We start from the raw sequence: 16,210 nt of genomic DNA on the forward strand, positions 1-16,210 counted from the left end.
AAAGCAGAGCACAAATCAACAACAGTAAAATGAGTTGCATCTGGTGGGATAGAAGCCAGAATCTTTGAGAGAGGCAAGTTTTGATTCTGTCCACCTATGATTTGCCTCTTCCCACCACTGCATGAAACAATCAACCTCTCCTTATGCCAATTTAGTTTTAGGTTGGCTGAGTTTGTCTTTTAAGACGTCTACTCGGTTTTTGTCCCAAGATCCTAACAGTTGCCACTGAATTTTGGGATTCTCCTGAGTTAGCCTAGACCATTTTCCCAGAAATTTACAGGAGTCTGCTTTCCTAAAATACATAAAATGAGCAGGTATTCCTTTAGGGAACTGTCCCGACTTAAAATCTGGTTACCCATACAGGAGGACTTTACACACCAATCACACAAGAAGGAAAGTCGGATTCGTCAGAACGATGCCCGGTGCAACACACAAAAGGAGCCCACAGGCTACTGCCTCAATCGCCCTTGCTTTCACAACAAGGGTTTTACCCAAGGCGCGGTGCGCCTGCGATTGTGCAGATTTCACTCACTCAGACTGTGGGGACAGGAACCCTTTGGTCAGCTGATCCCCAGATGGAGACAGTGCCCAGACTCAAACACTCCACAGGGAGGACGGATAGACACAGAGACAAGACAGTCCTCAGTCTGCACAAAACACAGAAATAATTACCTGACCAGATTCCTGATGTCAGATCCCGGGATCCCTACCAGAACAGAATGGGAACCAACAGGTTCGATGATGTAGACTTCACTGTGGTCATGCACCCTTCCGTTCTGGCGGAGGACCGCTCGGGCCAAATGCCCAGGTGCCAGCTTGCCACGGCCATCCTAAGAACAGTCAGGAGTCACACGGCCCCAGCGAAGACGGTTGCCATCTCGGTGGGACCTCCAAATTGTCAAAGTCAGATTCAAGACTCACATAATTTGTCAGACCGCTCTGTTTATTAGCAAAGCACTTTGCCAATGCATCCAGATATGTGAGCCCCTCTCTGAGGCTTCAGCTAACTTATTTATACAAATAAGCCAAAGCCAATTTAACATAAGAGACAAAAGGAAGCAGAAACTGACAAATATACATATATATCTTATTTGCATACTAAAGTTTACCAATCTCCTAGCTCAATGGCTCCATGTCTAATTGGCAGCCGGTATCAAGTGGAGTGCCCCAGGGGTCAGTCCTGGGGCCGGTTTTGTTCAATATCTTCATAAATGATCTGGAGGATGGTGTGGATTGCACCCTCAGCAAGTTTGCACATGACACTAAACTGGGAGGAGTGGTAGATACGCTGGAGGGTAGGGATAGGATACAGAGGGACCTAGACAAATTGGAGGACTGGGCCAAAAGAAATCTGATGAGGTTCAACAAGGACAAGTGCAGAGTCCTGCACTTACAAAAGAAGAATCCAATGCACTGCTACAGACTAGGGACCGAATGGCTCGGCAGCAGTTCTGCAGAAAAGAACCTAGGGGTTACAGTGGACGAGAAGTTGGATATGAGTCAACAGTGTGCCCTTGTTGCCAAGAAGGCCAGTGGCATTTTGGGGTGTATAAGTAGGGGCATTGCCAGCAGATCGAGGGACGTGATCGTTCCCCTCTATTCGACATTGGTGAGGCCTCATCTGGAGTACTGTGTCCAGTTTTGGGCCCCACGCTACAAGAAGGATGTGGAAAAATTGGAAAGAGTCCAGCGGAGGGCAACAAAAATGATTAGGGGACTGGAACACAGGACTTATGAGGAGAGGCTGAGGGAACTGGGGATGTTTAGTCTTCAGAAGAGAAGAATGAGGGGGGATTTGATAGCTGCTTTCAACTACCTGAAAGGGGGTTCCAAAGAGGATGGCTCTAGACTGTTCTCAGTGGTAGCAGATGACAGAACAAGGAGTAATGGTCTCAAGTTGCAGTGGGGGAGATTTAGGCTGGATATTAGGAAAAACTTTTTCACTATGAGGGTGGTGAAACACTGGAATGCGTTACCTAGGGAGGTGGTAGAAAAACCTAGAAGTTTTTAAGGTCAGGCTTGACAAAGCCCTCGCTGGGATGACTTAGTTGGGGATCGGTCCTGCTTTGAGCAGGGGGTTGGACTAGATGACCTCCTGAGGTCCCTTCTATCCCTGATATTCTATGATTCTATGATTCTAAGTTAATTAGTTTGAGGACTCATTGTCTCACACTCCTTAATGTTTCTCTTCCTGACAACTATATTTCAACAAACCCTTCAAGTTGCATTTCTTTAATGAATTATAATTTCAATATAATTCATTCTACTTTCACAACTCCAACTTCTGAAGCAGTTTTTCTTCAGTACACTTGACATAAAAGCTGAGGAACTGGTTTAACAAATTAAAGTTTCCCCCAAAGATTGGATGGTTTCAGTAGCATGGTAGGGCATGATATTTTAGCATTCATTGTCTCTCTGGCTTACTGAAGGCCCTATTCTGAGCCTGCCTGGTTCTGTGGTATGGGGGCAGCCAGAGCTCCATGTTCAGAGAATGTTACTTGGATCTAGAACTAGCCAACAGATCCTGATGGAACAGTCTTCTTTTTCAATGGTCACTGTAAACAGCTGCCAGAAAGCACTAATTTCTGGATGCTGTATGAGGCACTGACCTTTTCCCATCCCCACAACTGCCATATATGACAATCAGGGCACAGAAGGAATGACATCATGGAAGGCAGTGCCTCCTCACCATGCCAATGGGAGAGGCTTGTTTCTTCCCAGAACAGGGCTAGCCAAGAAGGAACTGCCATAAAAGAAAGATTGAGTAGGGATACTGAGTGGGGCTATGTGGACCAAAGAGCAGAAAAGGCCCCAATCTCTACTCTGCTTGTGGAATTGTAGAGGGCCAGCAGTCTCTGAGAACTGAGTCCAGTGAAGGGTATATTGATTTAATCCATTCTCTCAGTAGAGCTTTGAAAGATAAACCTTTTCCCATAATGCAAATGTAATAACCAGAGGGAGGGTGGCAACGAACCATGGACCATATTGCCTTTCATCACATTAGTAGACACTAATACTATACTAAATCCCAGATGCGGTAAAAATAACAATGTGGCTGTCAGTATGTGGAAACCCTGAACACTACCGAACACCAACAATATCAGGTTGTCTCTTCTTTACTCCTCTGAATGAAGTCTCTAGATAAAAACATAAGCTATTTGAATGTGCAGCCAAGCCAGACACTGAGTGGTCACAACTGAATTTAAAATTCCTGTAGCCAGGGTTGACTTAAGGGATGTGCAACCTTTAATAGCTCTCTTAGCTAGGGAACAGCATTATAGTCCCATATGAAGGTGCATCAACAGATCTCAATTCTCTTTGGAGAACCACTAAGCTGTGATGCACCCAAGCCACAGCTATTTGTCGATCAACTCTGCCTTCATATAATAGACAAAGTAATTCCATGAGCACCAAGTTTATGTACAATTTTCGTAAAAGATAAGTTATTTATATTTCAGCTACATCTCACATCATTATTTTCCAGTTATAATTATGAAAGAATACCACTTACAGAGGACAACTCTTCTACAAGTTTATCAGCATGCTCTCTAGCATTACCTTTACATCGTCCGACTTTAGATGCAATAGAAATGACTAGAGAGTTGAAAAATTCTGGTAAGCAAATGCTCTGTGATTGGACTCAGTCTTGGTTAACATCATTTTATATATTCTCTTTTTATTGGAAAGTATAATATTAAAACCACTAAGAGGAAGCATGTTCTCCAGTCACCCCTGCCCTCTATCCCATCTCCCAAATTTAATGGAAGCTATGTATATATATTGAGGAGAAAATAGAAAGAGTTAAGTGTAGAACTCCTATTATCCAGATTAGAATCTCTTGTTATTTACATACACATTCAACCTTATGTAATTCCACTAATGTATGAGGCAGAATATCCAGAGAAAACATACCCATTGTCCCGATTAAGCAAAGCACTTAAATCGGTGCTTAAAAGTTAAACACGTACTTAAGTGCCTCAACTTCTGTGAGAAGACCTGTCTGAGTAAACGCTCACCAATGTGAGTAAGCATTGCACAATCGGGCCTGTTCTTGGGATGTCCTGCTTGCAAGATTACTGCTCCCCGCAACATTTTTGTGGCCAGCAAAATGTCATCCCCTTGCAATCTAATGACATTTTTCATTGTATCACTGGATCCTGTCAAAATATTATGATATTGTATCAGAACACCCAAGATTTTCTCTTGAATGGCTGGCATAAAATGGACCTCAAAGAGGTATAGCAGATTGTAAAGAAAACAGACTAATTAAATCTATTATCAGTGTTTTTCTCCCCATTGTTCAAAAGGCACCATTTCAATTCCATTGCAAATAAGTTCTTCTGAAAGCTCTCTTTCCAAAAATGTAAATATTTATTGCCTACAGGATGTGAAAAAGCAGCAAGCTCCTATCTGTGGATCTTTGTACTGATGGGAAACCTTTTACGTGGAATTGGTGAAGCACCTATTATGCCACTGGGAGTGTCATATGTTGATGATTTTGCCAAAGAAGAAAACTCAGCATTTTACATAGGTAATAAATTAATGTACAGTATCAACTCCCAGATCAAGCTTTTAAACATTTCTGCATCAGAACTAGAACAACCCCAGTGTTCAGTTGACAATAGTCTGCATTCTTTCCTCACCTTACCACTGTAAGAGTGGAAAGCTGAGCAAGTTCCATGCTTATCTTTGGAAAAGAGTTCTAAACAGCAGCTTTTCCTCGCCCTCAGGGTGTCTTGCAACACGGATCAGTTTGGTGGCAGACGGAACAAGTGGAGCATAGTCAGAGACTTACCCTGAGAGTAGTACATGGGGGCCATGAAGAGCTGTGTGCGGCTCTAGACCCACAGACAAACTCTTCCTAACCACCCTTCCCCAAATAACTCACTTTAATAATAATAATACTTTAAACATTTTATTAAAAGCTTTCAGAAAGCTTGCAGTTGGCACTTTGAGTTTTGCAACCTAGCACAACTGATGTAAAGTCAGGGAGGGACATATACAACCAGCTGCCAGGATGTCATTTCCAATCAATGGGCATTTCTTTGGAAGCAGGATCGCTTGTTGACCAGGGGAGAAAGAGTCCCAACTGTCCTAGCTCATTCATAACCAGTTTAGTATCTTGAACTACTATATCAAACCCATAATCTGTGTAATTGATGCATGGCTAAGCAATTGCCCAGAATAAGTTTGATGGCACATACACTGGCCATGGAAATAGCAGTATAATATACTAATCTCAGGAAGAACTTGATAGATGATACTGCACCTAAAGCCACTGAAAACAGTCTTCATTTGGGGATGAGGAAAGAAAAATTTTAGATAGAAAGATGTGGAATATACAAAATAGGGCTGTACAAAACCCACTAATTCCCTACCTCAGTTTACCAAGTTATTCATGATCACCTCAGAACTTTCTAATTAGGACTGGTCCAAAAGTCACACTACAGTCACTCAGCCACAGGGAAGGACCATGGTGCATCAGAGAAATGTAGGAGCGGGTCCCTTAGGGGCATATGGGACCTGCAACTGCAATACCCTTGAGGCACTCTGGCAGCTCAGATAGACTCAGAGACTAACATTGACTCAACCTGAAACTAAACATTTTCTTTTGGGTCAATAAACTGAAACAAAATTTTTGATTTTGGAATCCTGAAATGTTTCATTGCGACATTTCTGAGTTGAAAATTTTCATAACTTTTCATTCCATTAAAAGTTTTGATACTTTCACATTTCGTCCCAATTTGGGATTAAACCAAAAACTGAAATATTGGATTTTCTGCAGGATGTAAATTCCACTTATTGATCATCTCTCATTGCAATACTCTTCTGCATATCTGATGAGCAAGACCCGTCCATGCCATATTAGTGCCTAATAAGTATCGTCCTGTAATGGAAAAAATTCCACTCAAGACTATCGTTGAATTTTGACCACAAACCTGTGTGTGTGAGCTTGGTCAACTAACTTCACTGCTGAGTGCTCACATTTCCACTTGCCCTCCTTTGTCTGGTTTGTCTACTTTAGGGCAGGTCTACACTATGGGGGAAAGTTGATCTAAGCTATATAATTTGAGTTACATTAGTAGCGTAACTCAAGTCAACATAGCTTAGAGCTACTTACCGCGGGGTCCACACTATGCTGTGTCGACGGGAGACACTCTCCCATTGACTCCCCTTACTCTTCTGGTTCTGGTGGAGTACTGGAGTTGATAGGAGAGTGATCTGTGGTCGATTTAGCGGGTCTTCGCTAGACCCACTAAATCGACCCCCAGTAGATTAATCTCTGCACCGTTGATCCACTGGTAAGTGTAGTCTACACTACCGCATGGGGGTTGATCTAAAATCTGCAACATAGAATCATAGAATATCAGGGTTGGAAGGGACCTCAGGAAGTCATCTAGTCCAACCCCCTGCTCAAAGCAGGACCAATCCCCAACTAAATCATCCCAGCCAGGGCTTTGTCAAGCCTGACCTTAAAAACTTCTAAGGAAGGAGATTCTACCACCTCCCTAGGTAATGCATTCCGATGTTTCACCACCCTTCTAGTGAAAAAGTTTTTCCTAATATCCAACCTAAACCTCCCCCACTGCAACTTGATAGTGAATAGTGTAGCTGAAGTCGATGTACTTAGATCTACTTACTGAAGTGTCTTCACTGAGGTAAGTCGACAGCTGATGCTTTCCCGTCGACTTCGCTTGCACTCCTCATTCTGGTGAAGTACCGGAGTCGACGGGAGAGTGCTCAGTGGTCGATTTATCATGTCTATACTAGACACGATAAATTGACCCCCGCTGGATCGATCGCTGCCTGCCAATCCAGCAGGTTAGTGTAGACAAGCCCTTAGAGTGTAAGGTCTTTGGGGTAGCCTAGTACAATGTAGCTCTGATCACTATTGGAGACTTTTGGTGCTACAGTAATATAAATTATAAATAATTATAACAACATCTGAAGTGTTATAGAATTTAACGGAAAATGAAAGCCTTTCTTTGGCTTTTTACCCATCCAATTGAATTCAATAGAAAATTATATTTCTGCGATAGCATTCTATAACATTTTTTTTAAAAAAGCTATAGAAAGGAGATCATTCTCTAATGAATTCCACAGGACCCTACTGGATTCATCCCATTCCATTTCATAGGACTTTGCCACAAGGAGTCCAAGAGGACAGAATTATTAGTGTTTGAGTCTGTATAGTGTAGCTTTAAAAATAAAAAAAGCAGCACAATCTTAACTGAAGTTCTGAGTCTGCAAATGCTTATGCACATAACAACTTTATTCATGTGATTTCCGTGGCACTACTCAAGTGAGTATAATTATTCACATGCCTAGTGTTTGAATATTCCTGAACTAGGAATCCAGCACATTTGGATATATCAGATGGAATATGTTCTTTTCCTTTCAGTCATTTAAAAAAAAATCAGGAAAACTCTAATGCATTAGGCACCATTGTAAAAATGGACCTTCCCTGCAATTTTTATGATTTCTGCATACTTAGAACAAGAGGCAGGTCAGTGAATTTAAATACTATGGCCCCAATCCTGCAAACACTTAAGCAGGTGCATAATTTTGCTGGTATAAGCAGTCTCATTGAAGTCTATAGGACAGCTGGTATAAATTGTCATTGCTTCTGGGAGTAAATGTCCAGTTTTTAATGGCATCCACTACATGTAATAACCAATGATTCAGCTGCAACTTAACTGAAATATAGAAGGGTCAGGTTTATGACATTTCCTTTACTCATATATAAGTACCAAGTCTCATTATTATTATTGCTACGTATTTGTATTGTGGCAGCTCCATAGTCAAAGATTATAGCTCTATTGTGTTAAGCAATGTAGGCATGAATAATGCAAAGGCAAGAGATTTTTGTGGGGGCTCTGTCCCAAAGAGCTTGCAAGCTAAGGTCCTGGTCCTGCAAAGATGTATACACATGGTTAACTTTATGCACTATGAATAAACCTGTTGCCCCATCAAACTTCTCACAGTGGACAAAATTAAGTATGTGTTTTAATTTTTGCAGGATTGGGAGTTAAGGCAATTCATAGCACTCTGCTGATCCTGCAATTCATAGCACTCTGCTGCACCTGTGCCAAGCCCCACAGAAGTCAGTGGGGCTCCCCGCAGGCTCAGGGATCTCCTCATGTAGGTTCATTTGCAGGATCTACCCTTATGTGATGAGAGACCGCAGGTGGTTACAACAGAGACAGAGAGAGGGAGCACACAGTAACAGTGAGGGTACTAGCATAGTAGCAGTCACAGATGCTAAGCCACAGTCATGTGTTTTGTGGGCATCATGGCGTAGGTGAACTTTCCTCTTTGTTAATGCTCTGGTCAATGTTCCCTCTAATCTTTGACAGGCCGTGTGTGCAAAAAATTTCTTCTGTGCAAATTGTTGTGCTTGCGGTGGTTCGCTGTGTGCGCAGGGTTTAGGATCTGTGTGTGCACGCACACGCGCACAGCTTAGAGGGAACAGTGGCTCTGGTTTCATTACAGCCTTTAAACTATGTAAGTATAATAGCTAATCACCATGGGCCTGGTGATGATTCACCCTTCTTCATAATAGGTAGAATCTGATTCCGTAAACAGGCCCATTGACTTTAATGGGAGCTCTTGGGGAGTAAGGTATTATTCAAAATAACGCAGGGTATAAGAATTTTCATCCATTATTATCTAGTTGCATGCAGATGTGATGAGGAAGAGGAATCAGAATCTGAATGCCTTGCTTTGTTCTGTTTCCTTCGTCAGACTTCTCCTGTAATTCTTTGTAATATGATTGTCTGGCTGTTCTGGTTTACTGCTCACTTTATAGTTCTACGGAGCACTAAGCCTTCAATTGATCCTCAGCAAACAACATGCTTATGAATGAGTTTAATTGTAATTGGGTATTAGTACAATTAATTGGTTTAGCCAGCCATTCAATTTTGCATTTTGCAAGAGGAGTCATTGGCAGTTTTTCATCAGATATATCACATTTCCCTGTGTTTCCTCTGCAGAGCAGAGGCTGCTGAATGAAAATTCTACAGTAAGATTTAATATGGCATTAGGGGTCTATCCTGCTTCCCTGGAAACCAATAGCCAAGATGTGTTTCAGGTGTTAAAACTGATTTATATGTGATATTTGTTACACAATATGTGATATTTATTAAACAATATATGGGCCAGATGGCACTACACTGATTTACAACAGTTGACCCTCTACATGTAAGTGTGCTCAATTTATTGGCTATGGTTATAGCTGTTCAAAAATTACACAGTAAATAATGAGAGAAGGTTGGTGAGGTGATGTCTTTTATTGGACCAACTTCTGTTGGAGAAAGAGACAAGCTTTTGAGGAAGATGACAAGAAAATGTCACAAATGAACTTATTTTGATCTCTCTTATATCTGGTGCACAGCAGTGTAACAAATTGGCTTCAGTAGAGTGGCTCTTGATTTACAGGGGAGATCAGATTGGCACTCAATATATTTTAAAAGGTATAAAACATATGCAGATGAGAAGCGTAGGTATAAATCTCTCTACAAACATGGATAATTGCTGCATGCTTGTTTCAAAGTCTGGCTGATGGTTTGATGTATATTCAAGAATTACACAATATAACTTTAAAGACAGATAATATGCTACTAGATCTGTTCACTTACTAGTGTATTTTTAGAAGATTGTCAGGAGTGCACAGAACTTTGAATGGGAGCTGTCTTACTGCAGATTAATACAAAATAAAGGATGAAATCTGGCTCCATTGAAGTCAGCGGAACCAAGATTTCATCCCGATTTCCCTACTGTGTTACTTCAGGTTCTACAGTGAAGTGAACTGAGTGAAAGTGGGGTAGAATGGATGTAATGCAGTGGAGAATAAAGTCCACACAGTGGGATCATAGTGTGAGGCTCCATTGTAGGAACTGCTGCTCATTTGCTGAGCAATCACTGTAGTGAGATCTATAAAACAAGGAGCTTCTCAAATTACAAAATGTATAGAAGACGAATCTCCACATGAAAGGGTAAAAGAAGTTGAATGAGGCATATTAATGTAGATTTCAAAGGTGGTCAATCCAATGACATGGGGAAAAATTGGTGGGTACTCTGCACCAATTGGCAGTCCCCCCCCCCGCCCTGCCCCAGCTCGCCTCCGCCTCCGCTCCGCCTCCTCCCCTGAGCGTGCCGCATTCCCACTTTTCCCCCTTAGCTCCCAGCGCTGCACCACAAAACAGCTGTTTCACATGGCAAGCACTGGGAGGAGGAGGAACACAGCGCACTCAGGAAAGAGGTGGGGCCGGGGTGGGGATTTGGGGAAGGGGTCCAATAGGGGCAGGGAGGGGGGGTAGACTTTGGGGAAGGGGTTGAAATGGGGGCAGGGCCAGCGGACACAAGCACCCACCGGCACTGGGGAAAGTTGGCACCTATGGTTCTCAGAGCACACTTACAAACTCGGGCCCCACACAAAAGATAGCTGCGTGGGTATATGACTCCAGGATACTCAGTAGCCCAGTGATTGGGGAACTCAGGTGGGATGTAAGAGACCCAGGTTTGAATTCCCATTCTGCTTGACTTGAACACTGGTTTCCCACATTTCAGGGGAGTGCACTAACCACTAGGCTACTGGCTCTTATGGGGTGAGTTGCCCTCTTGTTCTCCATGAGAAAGGGCTGATCTGGCTTAGGTGCCTAACTCTAGGAGAGGGTTCACATCTGAGAATTTGGCGTAGAGGGAGGCGCACACCTAAGGCCCAGATCAGTGTGGGTTAGGCGCTTAAATACCTTTGAGGATCTGGGCCTAACCCCTACAGCTTTCCTTTGCATTCACGCTTGGCTAATTTAGGCAGCTTCCCACTCAGTTGGTTTCTGATAATCCCTTCTTTAGATGACTTCCTCTCCTTGTACAATGCATGGGGAGATTGAGCACCTAACCCAGGGCAGAGGATTCCATTGGGCGGCAGGGCACCTAGGAGCCTGGCATTGTAACACTGAACATTACAATATCTGTTTGAATCTAGCCCTTAGGCGCTTTTGACAATTTTACCCCCATTTTGTTCCTTACAACTCAAAACTCCACAGATCAGCATAAGTGAAAGGGAAATGCTGCTGTCCATGTAGGAATTAGCTTTTTGGAACTTTTTATTTTTTCTGTATAGCCATGACATGGAATGAGAAATAAAATCAGATTACGCTGCGTTTCACAAATTAGATGATAAAACATTATAACAAAATGCAGCATCGGCCTGACCAGTTTGTACTGAACGTTACTGCTCATTCATTTGCTTCTTGTTGCATCCCCTTAGGGGGAGGGATAGCTCAGTGGTTTGAGCATTGGCCTGCTAAACCCAGGGTTGTAAATTCAATCCTTGAGGGGGCCATTTAGGGATCTGGGGCAAAAATTTGGGATTGCTCCTTCTTTGAGCAGACGGTTGGACTTGATGACTTGATGACCTCCTGAGGTCCCTTCCAACCCTGGTATTCTATGATCCACCTCCTTCATCTCTGATGTCTGTTTAGTTCGTAAGCAAAGACCTTGGGTGAAATGCTGGCCACAGTGAAGTCAATAGCAAAACTCCCACTGACTTCAATAGAGCCAGGATTTTCCCTCTTGTCTCCTTGTTTCTCTACTAGCCTACTTTTGGAGCTGTATAAATAAATATTAAATAGCTTTTTGTTGGTTTGCTAATTCTCACATTTACTTGTATTTTGTAGACATTTTTTATACTGAACTACACTTAAACAGGGGCATATTAATTCAGCCAATTGACATTTTCAGAGTATTCTATCTAAATTTCTGCTTATTAACCTGCACTACTACCTATCACTGTACTTTGGCTCTGAATGAAGAAAGCTTATAAGCGCATGCTTAACTTTAAGCAGATGAGGCAAAGGAAATACCCCTCCTTAAAGTTAAATTCAGGGCTTATTTGAGTATACGGTACAGGGAAAGTCATGCATCCCACAGTCATGTAAACTGGTTGTGACCTGCAGTTGTAACCACAGTTGTGATCCCTTCAATATTTATAAAACTATATGCTTTCTAGTAATGGTCATTAACTGAATGATACAGTCACATAGAGCTGAAAGAAAAAAAATCTTTTTAGATTAAAATCACTATAATATGCTCTTTTTCCATATTGTCTCTTGACCCTGATCCTACCAGGTATAATATATGTTAGCCCATACAAAACCACATTGACTTCTGTTGGGCTCCAAGTGGGTGAAGGAATCTGCCTGAATATTGTAACAGGCAGGATCAGAGCCTTAAAATGTAAAGCAAAGTTTCTAAAACATAAAATTAGAAATTCTCACGCACTGTAAGCATTTTTTTTCAGACTAATGGTTGTTTTTCTGTATAAAGTATATTACTTACTATATCATAATATCTTCCTTCTCTTACAGGTACCATAAGATCGTCGGGAATGGTTGGGCCAACACTTGGCTTTCTGCTCGGATCTTTCTGTGCTAATCTGTGGGTAGATGTTGGAGTGGTGGATCTTGGTAAGACACAGAGATGATTCACTGAATGATAATACTGAAATATCAGTGACTCAGATGTTCTGTATGTGTTCAGCAACTGCTTGTCAGTTAGCTCTCTCAGAAATAAGGGGCTTTCCAATGGGTGTTACTGGTTCAATAGCTAACATTATTGTTTGGATTACATGTTAGATGGGAAGCTGGAAATGCAGTGATCTGCACAAATAAAAAGAAAAATGGGGAGACTATGTTAAATGAACATTGAGGACCTCCAAAGAGCTGGTTCTGCTCCAGGTCAAGGAATGGGCAAAGCTTCATGTGGCGGATACTTTCATCATCTAAATCACTTTGCCTGTCTCTAATCCTGGGTAGAATTTTGGGTCCCATAAAGGGAGAATGTTGCATTTTTATGGGTTTTCTTGGAAAAGCATTGCAATGGCAGACTGCAGCAAGGAAGGGACATCAGGGAATGTAAGGGACATGGTGGCCGCTGAATAAGTGACTAGTATTTCCTATTCTTAGGTGCTTGAGAATGATTCACCAACAAAATAGTTTTTAAATTTCTGTAGCAAATATGGCTAATCTTAAATGTTTAAATATTGGATACAAATGTTCTTATACAAGTTTAAATTGCTCTGTGTACTGAAATATATTATATGTCAGTTAATCAAGAAACAAAAACCTGGTGCTTAATTTGGAATCTCTCTCGCTCTCTTTTTAGAGAGTTTAACCATAAATCCTAAGGATGCTCGTTGGGTTGGCGCCTGGTGGCTTGGATTGGTGATATGTGGAGCAGTCAGTTTTCTGGCTTCATTGCCTTTCTGGTTCTTTCCTTACTCCTTACCAAAAGAAGGAGAAGAAAGAAATTTGAAGAAGCTGAACGAATCATCTGTAACTATTCAAGAAGATCACTGTAAAATAGAATCCCCAAATCAACCACAGTTAAAATTCTCAGAAGCAGTAAAAGGTAAGAACATATTGGATGATCTATTTCACATTGTTGTCTTTCAAGTATTCATTGAGGACTGCTTATATGTTTGTACAGTACTGACCACAATCAGGCTGCATCCCTGGATGTTACTGCAATGCAAATAGTAAATAATCATCATCATCCTATGTAGTGCTGGTATAACCCCCTGGTGACAGTGTGTAACAGGTCCCCCTCTGTGCCACTCCACAGAGAATATGAGGTGGTAAACCCCCCTCACAACCACCACCACCATCTACAAACCTTTAGCAAAAGCTATAACAGCTCATTCATTTATGTGTCTCGGTGTGCTAGCCACCACACTGGCATGGCACGTTACATGCATAAACATAAATTAAGAGGTATTGAACAGGGAAGACAGTGTAGGAAAACCTGATTATGCATTAATGAGTCCTTCATTCTGCTAAAGTTACTCCCCTCTATTAATAAGATCAAAGTAAAAGAGGGAAATACCAAGCACAGTATTGCCAACACCTACAATTTTACTGCAAATCTCATGATATTCAGTGCTTTTCTTAAAGCCCCAGCTCTTGAAGTCACGTGATTATGGGACACTCTTATCTTTCTTTTTTTTTTTTTTTTTGAAGTAAGCTTCTAGCCCTCATGATTGAAGAGGAAAACTTGAAGATGCAAACCCTCAATGCTCACCTGAAGAAGAGCTCTGTGTAGCTCTAAAGCTTGTCTCTTTCACCAACAAAGGTTGGTCCAATAAAAGATATTACCTCACCCACCTCATCTCACAAAAAAAGGCAAATAAAATGAACCCCAAAATATTATTTAAAATATCATGATTTTTGGGACCCAACACGTGAGTTTGAACACCTAGGGTTGGCAATACTTCAAATAATTTGCAACCACTGACATTATTATTATTATTAGTAGTAGTCCAGTGCTAATTAGAGGCCCCAGTCAAGATTTGGACTAAGCACTGTACAAGCACATAAGAGACAGTCCTTGCCCCAAAGACTTTACAGTCCAAGTGGGCCACTGACAGAATCAGGGTTATAAACCAGGTCTCTTGATTCCCAATCTAGCACACTATCAACTAGACTGCACCGCCTCTTCATGTACTAGTATCTCTCTAAGTCAAGTATGAAAGAAGAGGAAAGTTCTCATGGTTATAAGGTTGCCCTTCGATAGTGTTTAGCATAATGGAGAGAAAAATAAATTAAACTTTCTAACACAGCCAGTAACTAAATCAGTGTCTGGTTCATCAGCTGAATAAGGACAAAGCTTTCCATATGGCTATTTCATATTTAGCAGAGAATAAGACACTCACCTTTCCTTTCCAGATTTCCTACCAACTTTGAAGAAACTTCTTGGGAACCCAGTCTTTCTGGTGTACTTGTCCCTCACTATTCTGCAGTACAATTCTATGGTTGGGTTGATAACTTTTGAGACAAAGTTTATGGAACAGCAATTTAATGTATCCGTGTCAAGAGCCATCTTTCTAATCGGTATGTGTCCCTCTTCTTTCCATCCTACAATGAAAAATGTTCATTTGTTACTTTATCTTCCATCTTAGGACCAAATCCTAGTCCCATTCATTTCCAAGAGAGTTCTGACACTCGCTTCAGTGGAATTGAATTGGGCCTTTAGATAAAACATGGATTACTTTGTGGGTGGGGGTTAAATCTTAAATTGAGGATTATTATTTACCTACAGTATTTTTTAAATATATAGTTCTAGTGATCATTTTCCTGGGTTTCTTCATATAGTAAACTGGCTGATAATAAATCACAGACAATGCTTTTTTCTACTATTAATGGGATAATGTCATCTGAACCCTTTGGGATTTTAAGAATATTGAGGACTTGGATTCAGATTCCTGAATCTGAACAAATCCCTACTGCTTTCATTATAGGTTGGATGAATCCAAACTGGAAGGGCCTTATTTCTGGTCCTGGTTTGGATGCATCCAAAGTCTCACAAAAGAAGAATAAAATCTCACAATAACAGCTTGTAAGATTTCTGAAGTTTGGGGTCAAAATTTCAGGAAGAGAGTTTGTGAGGTTTCAACATCATTGGACCTGAGCCCAAACCTTAGCCAGGATTCAGGCTCTAACCTACAAATGGAATCCCAGCTCGAGCTCAGTCCAAATCCAAACACTGTTTCCTTTCACCATCTCTGTTAGCACAATCTATGGCCAGACCTCAAAAGGTTTGGAGGATTATGTCAGCTGAGTAAGTGCCCACAAGGTGAGATTTTTATCTGAATTGTCCGAACTTCTAGCACCTGCAACCCTGTGCTGGAAATCACATACAAAAAGGCAAGGAATAGAATGAAAACAGTCTTTTTCTAATTGCAGGCATAGGGAGAAAATGAAGCATCAAGCAAAAATGAAACAGAACTTTATTGAACTTCAAAAGCTCAATCTGAAGAATAGGGCAAGGTCTGGATTAGTGTCTATTTCAGCTAACCTGAATTTCACATATTCATAGTTAAGAAACTAAAAGACACAAAATGCAAACCACAAACTAGCATCAGACTTTTGTTTTAATAGGGTGCTGTTTCAATAAATGTAAACATCCTTCTGTTCCTTTTTGTTTGCAGGTGTGATACTTTTACCCATTACAATTCTGGGGATGTTTCTGGGAGGCTTTATCATTAAAAAGTTCAAGTTACACATAACTGGAATGGCAAAATTTGGATGTGCCACCTTTATAGCTGCATACCTGTTAAACCTCTTGTACTTCACATGTGATTGTGAGGTGCTCCAGGTGGCTGGTTTAACAGTCTCCTACTCTGGGTTTGTATTCTCTCTGGGTTTGTATT

General features: G+C 41.3%; 1 protein-coding gene across 2 annotated transcripts in view; it reads left to right on the forward strand.

The window, feature by feature from the left end:
- The window catches only part of LOC125625306 (solute carrier organic anion transporter family member 1C1-like), a 72,873-nt gene that overhangs the window by 19,286 nt on the left and 37,377 nt on the right, over window positions 1-16,210 (forward strand). For both annotated transcript variants that reach the window (XM_048827170.2, XM_048827161.2), the window contains exons 6-11: window positions 3,485-3,615; window positions 4,385-4,531; window positions 12,372-12,470; window positions 13,168-13,413; window positions 14,727-14,891; window positions 15,989-16,184. In XM_048827170.2, coding sequence (XP_048683127.1) covers window positions 3,485-3,615; window positions 4,385-4,531; window positions 12,372-12,470; window positions 13,168-13,413; window positions 14,727-14,891; window positions 15,989-16,184 — 984 coding nt within the window. The remainder of the gene's footprint in view (window positions 1-3,484; window positions 3,616-4,384; window positions 4,532-12,371; window positions 12,471-13,167; window positions 13,414-14,726; window positions 14,892-15,988; window positions 16,185-16,210) is intronic.

The sequence above is a fragment of the Caretta caretta genome, chromosome 1, assembly GCF_965140235.1.
Source record: "Caretta caretta isolate rCarCar2 chromosome 1, rCarCar1.hap1, whole genome shotgun sequence".
Taxonomy (NCBI): domain Eukaryota; kingdom Metazoa; phylum Chordata; order Testudines; family Cheloniidae; genus Caretta; species Caretta caretta.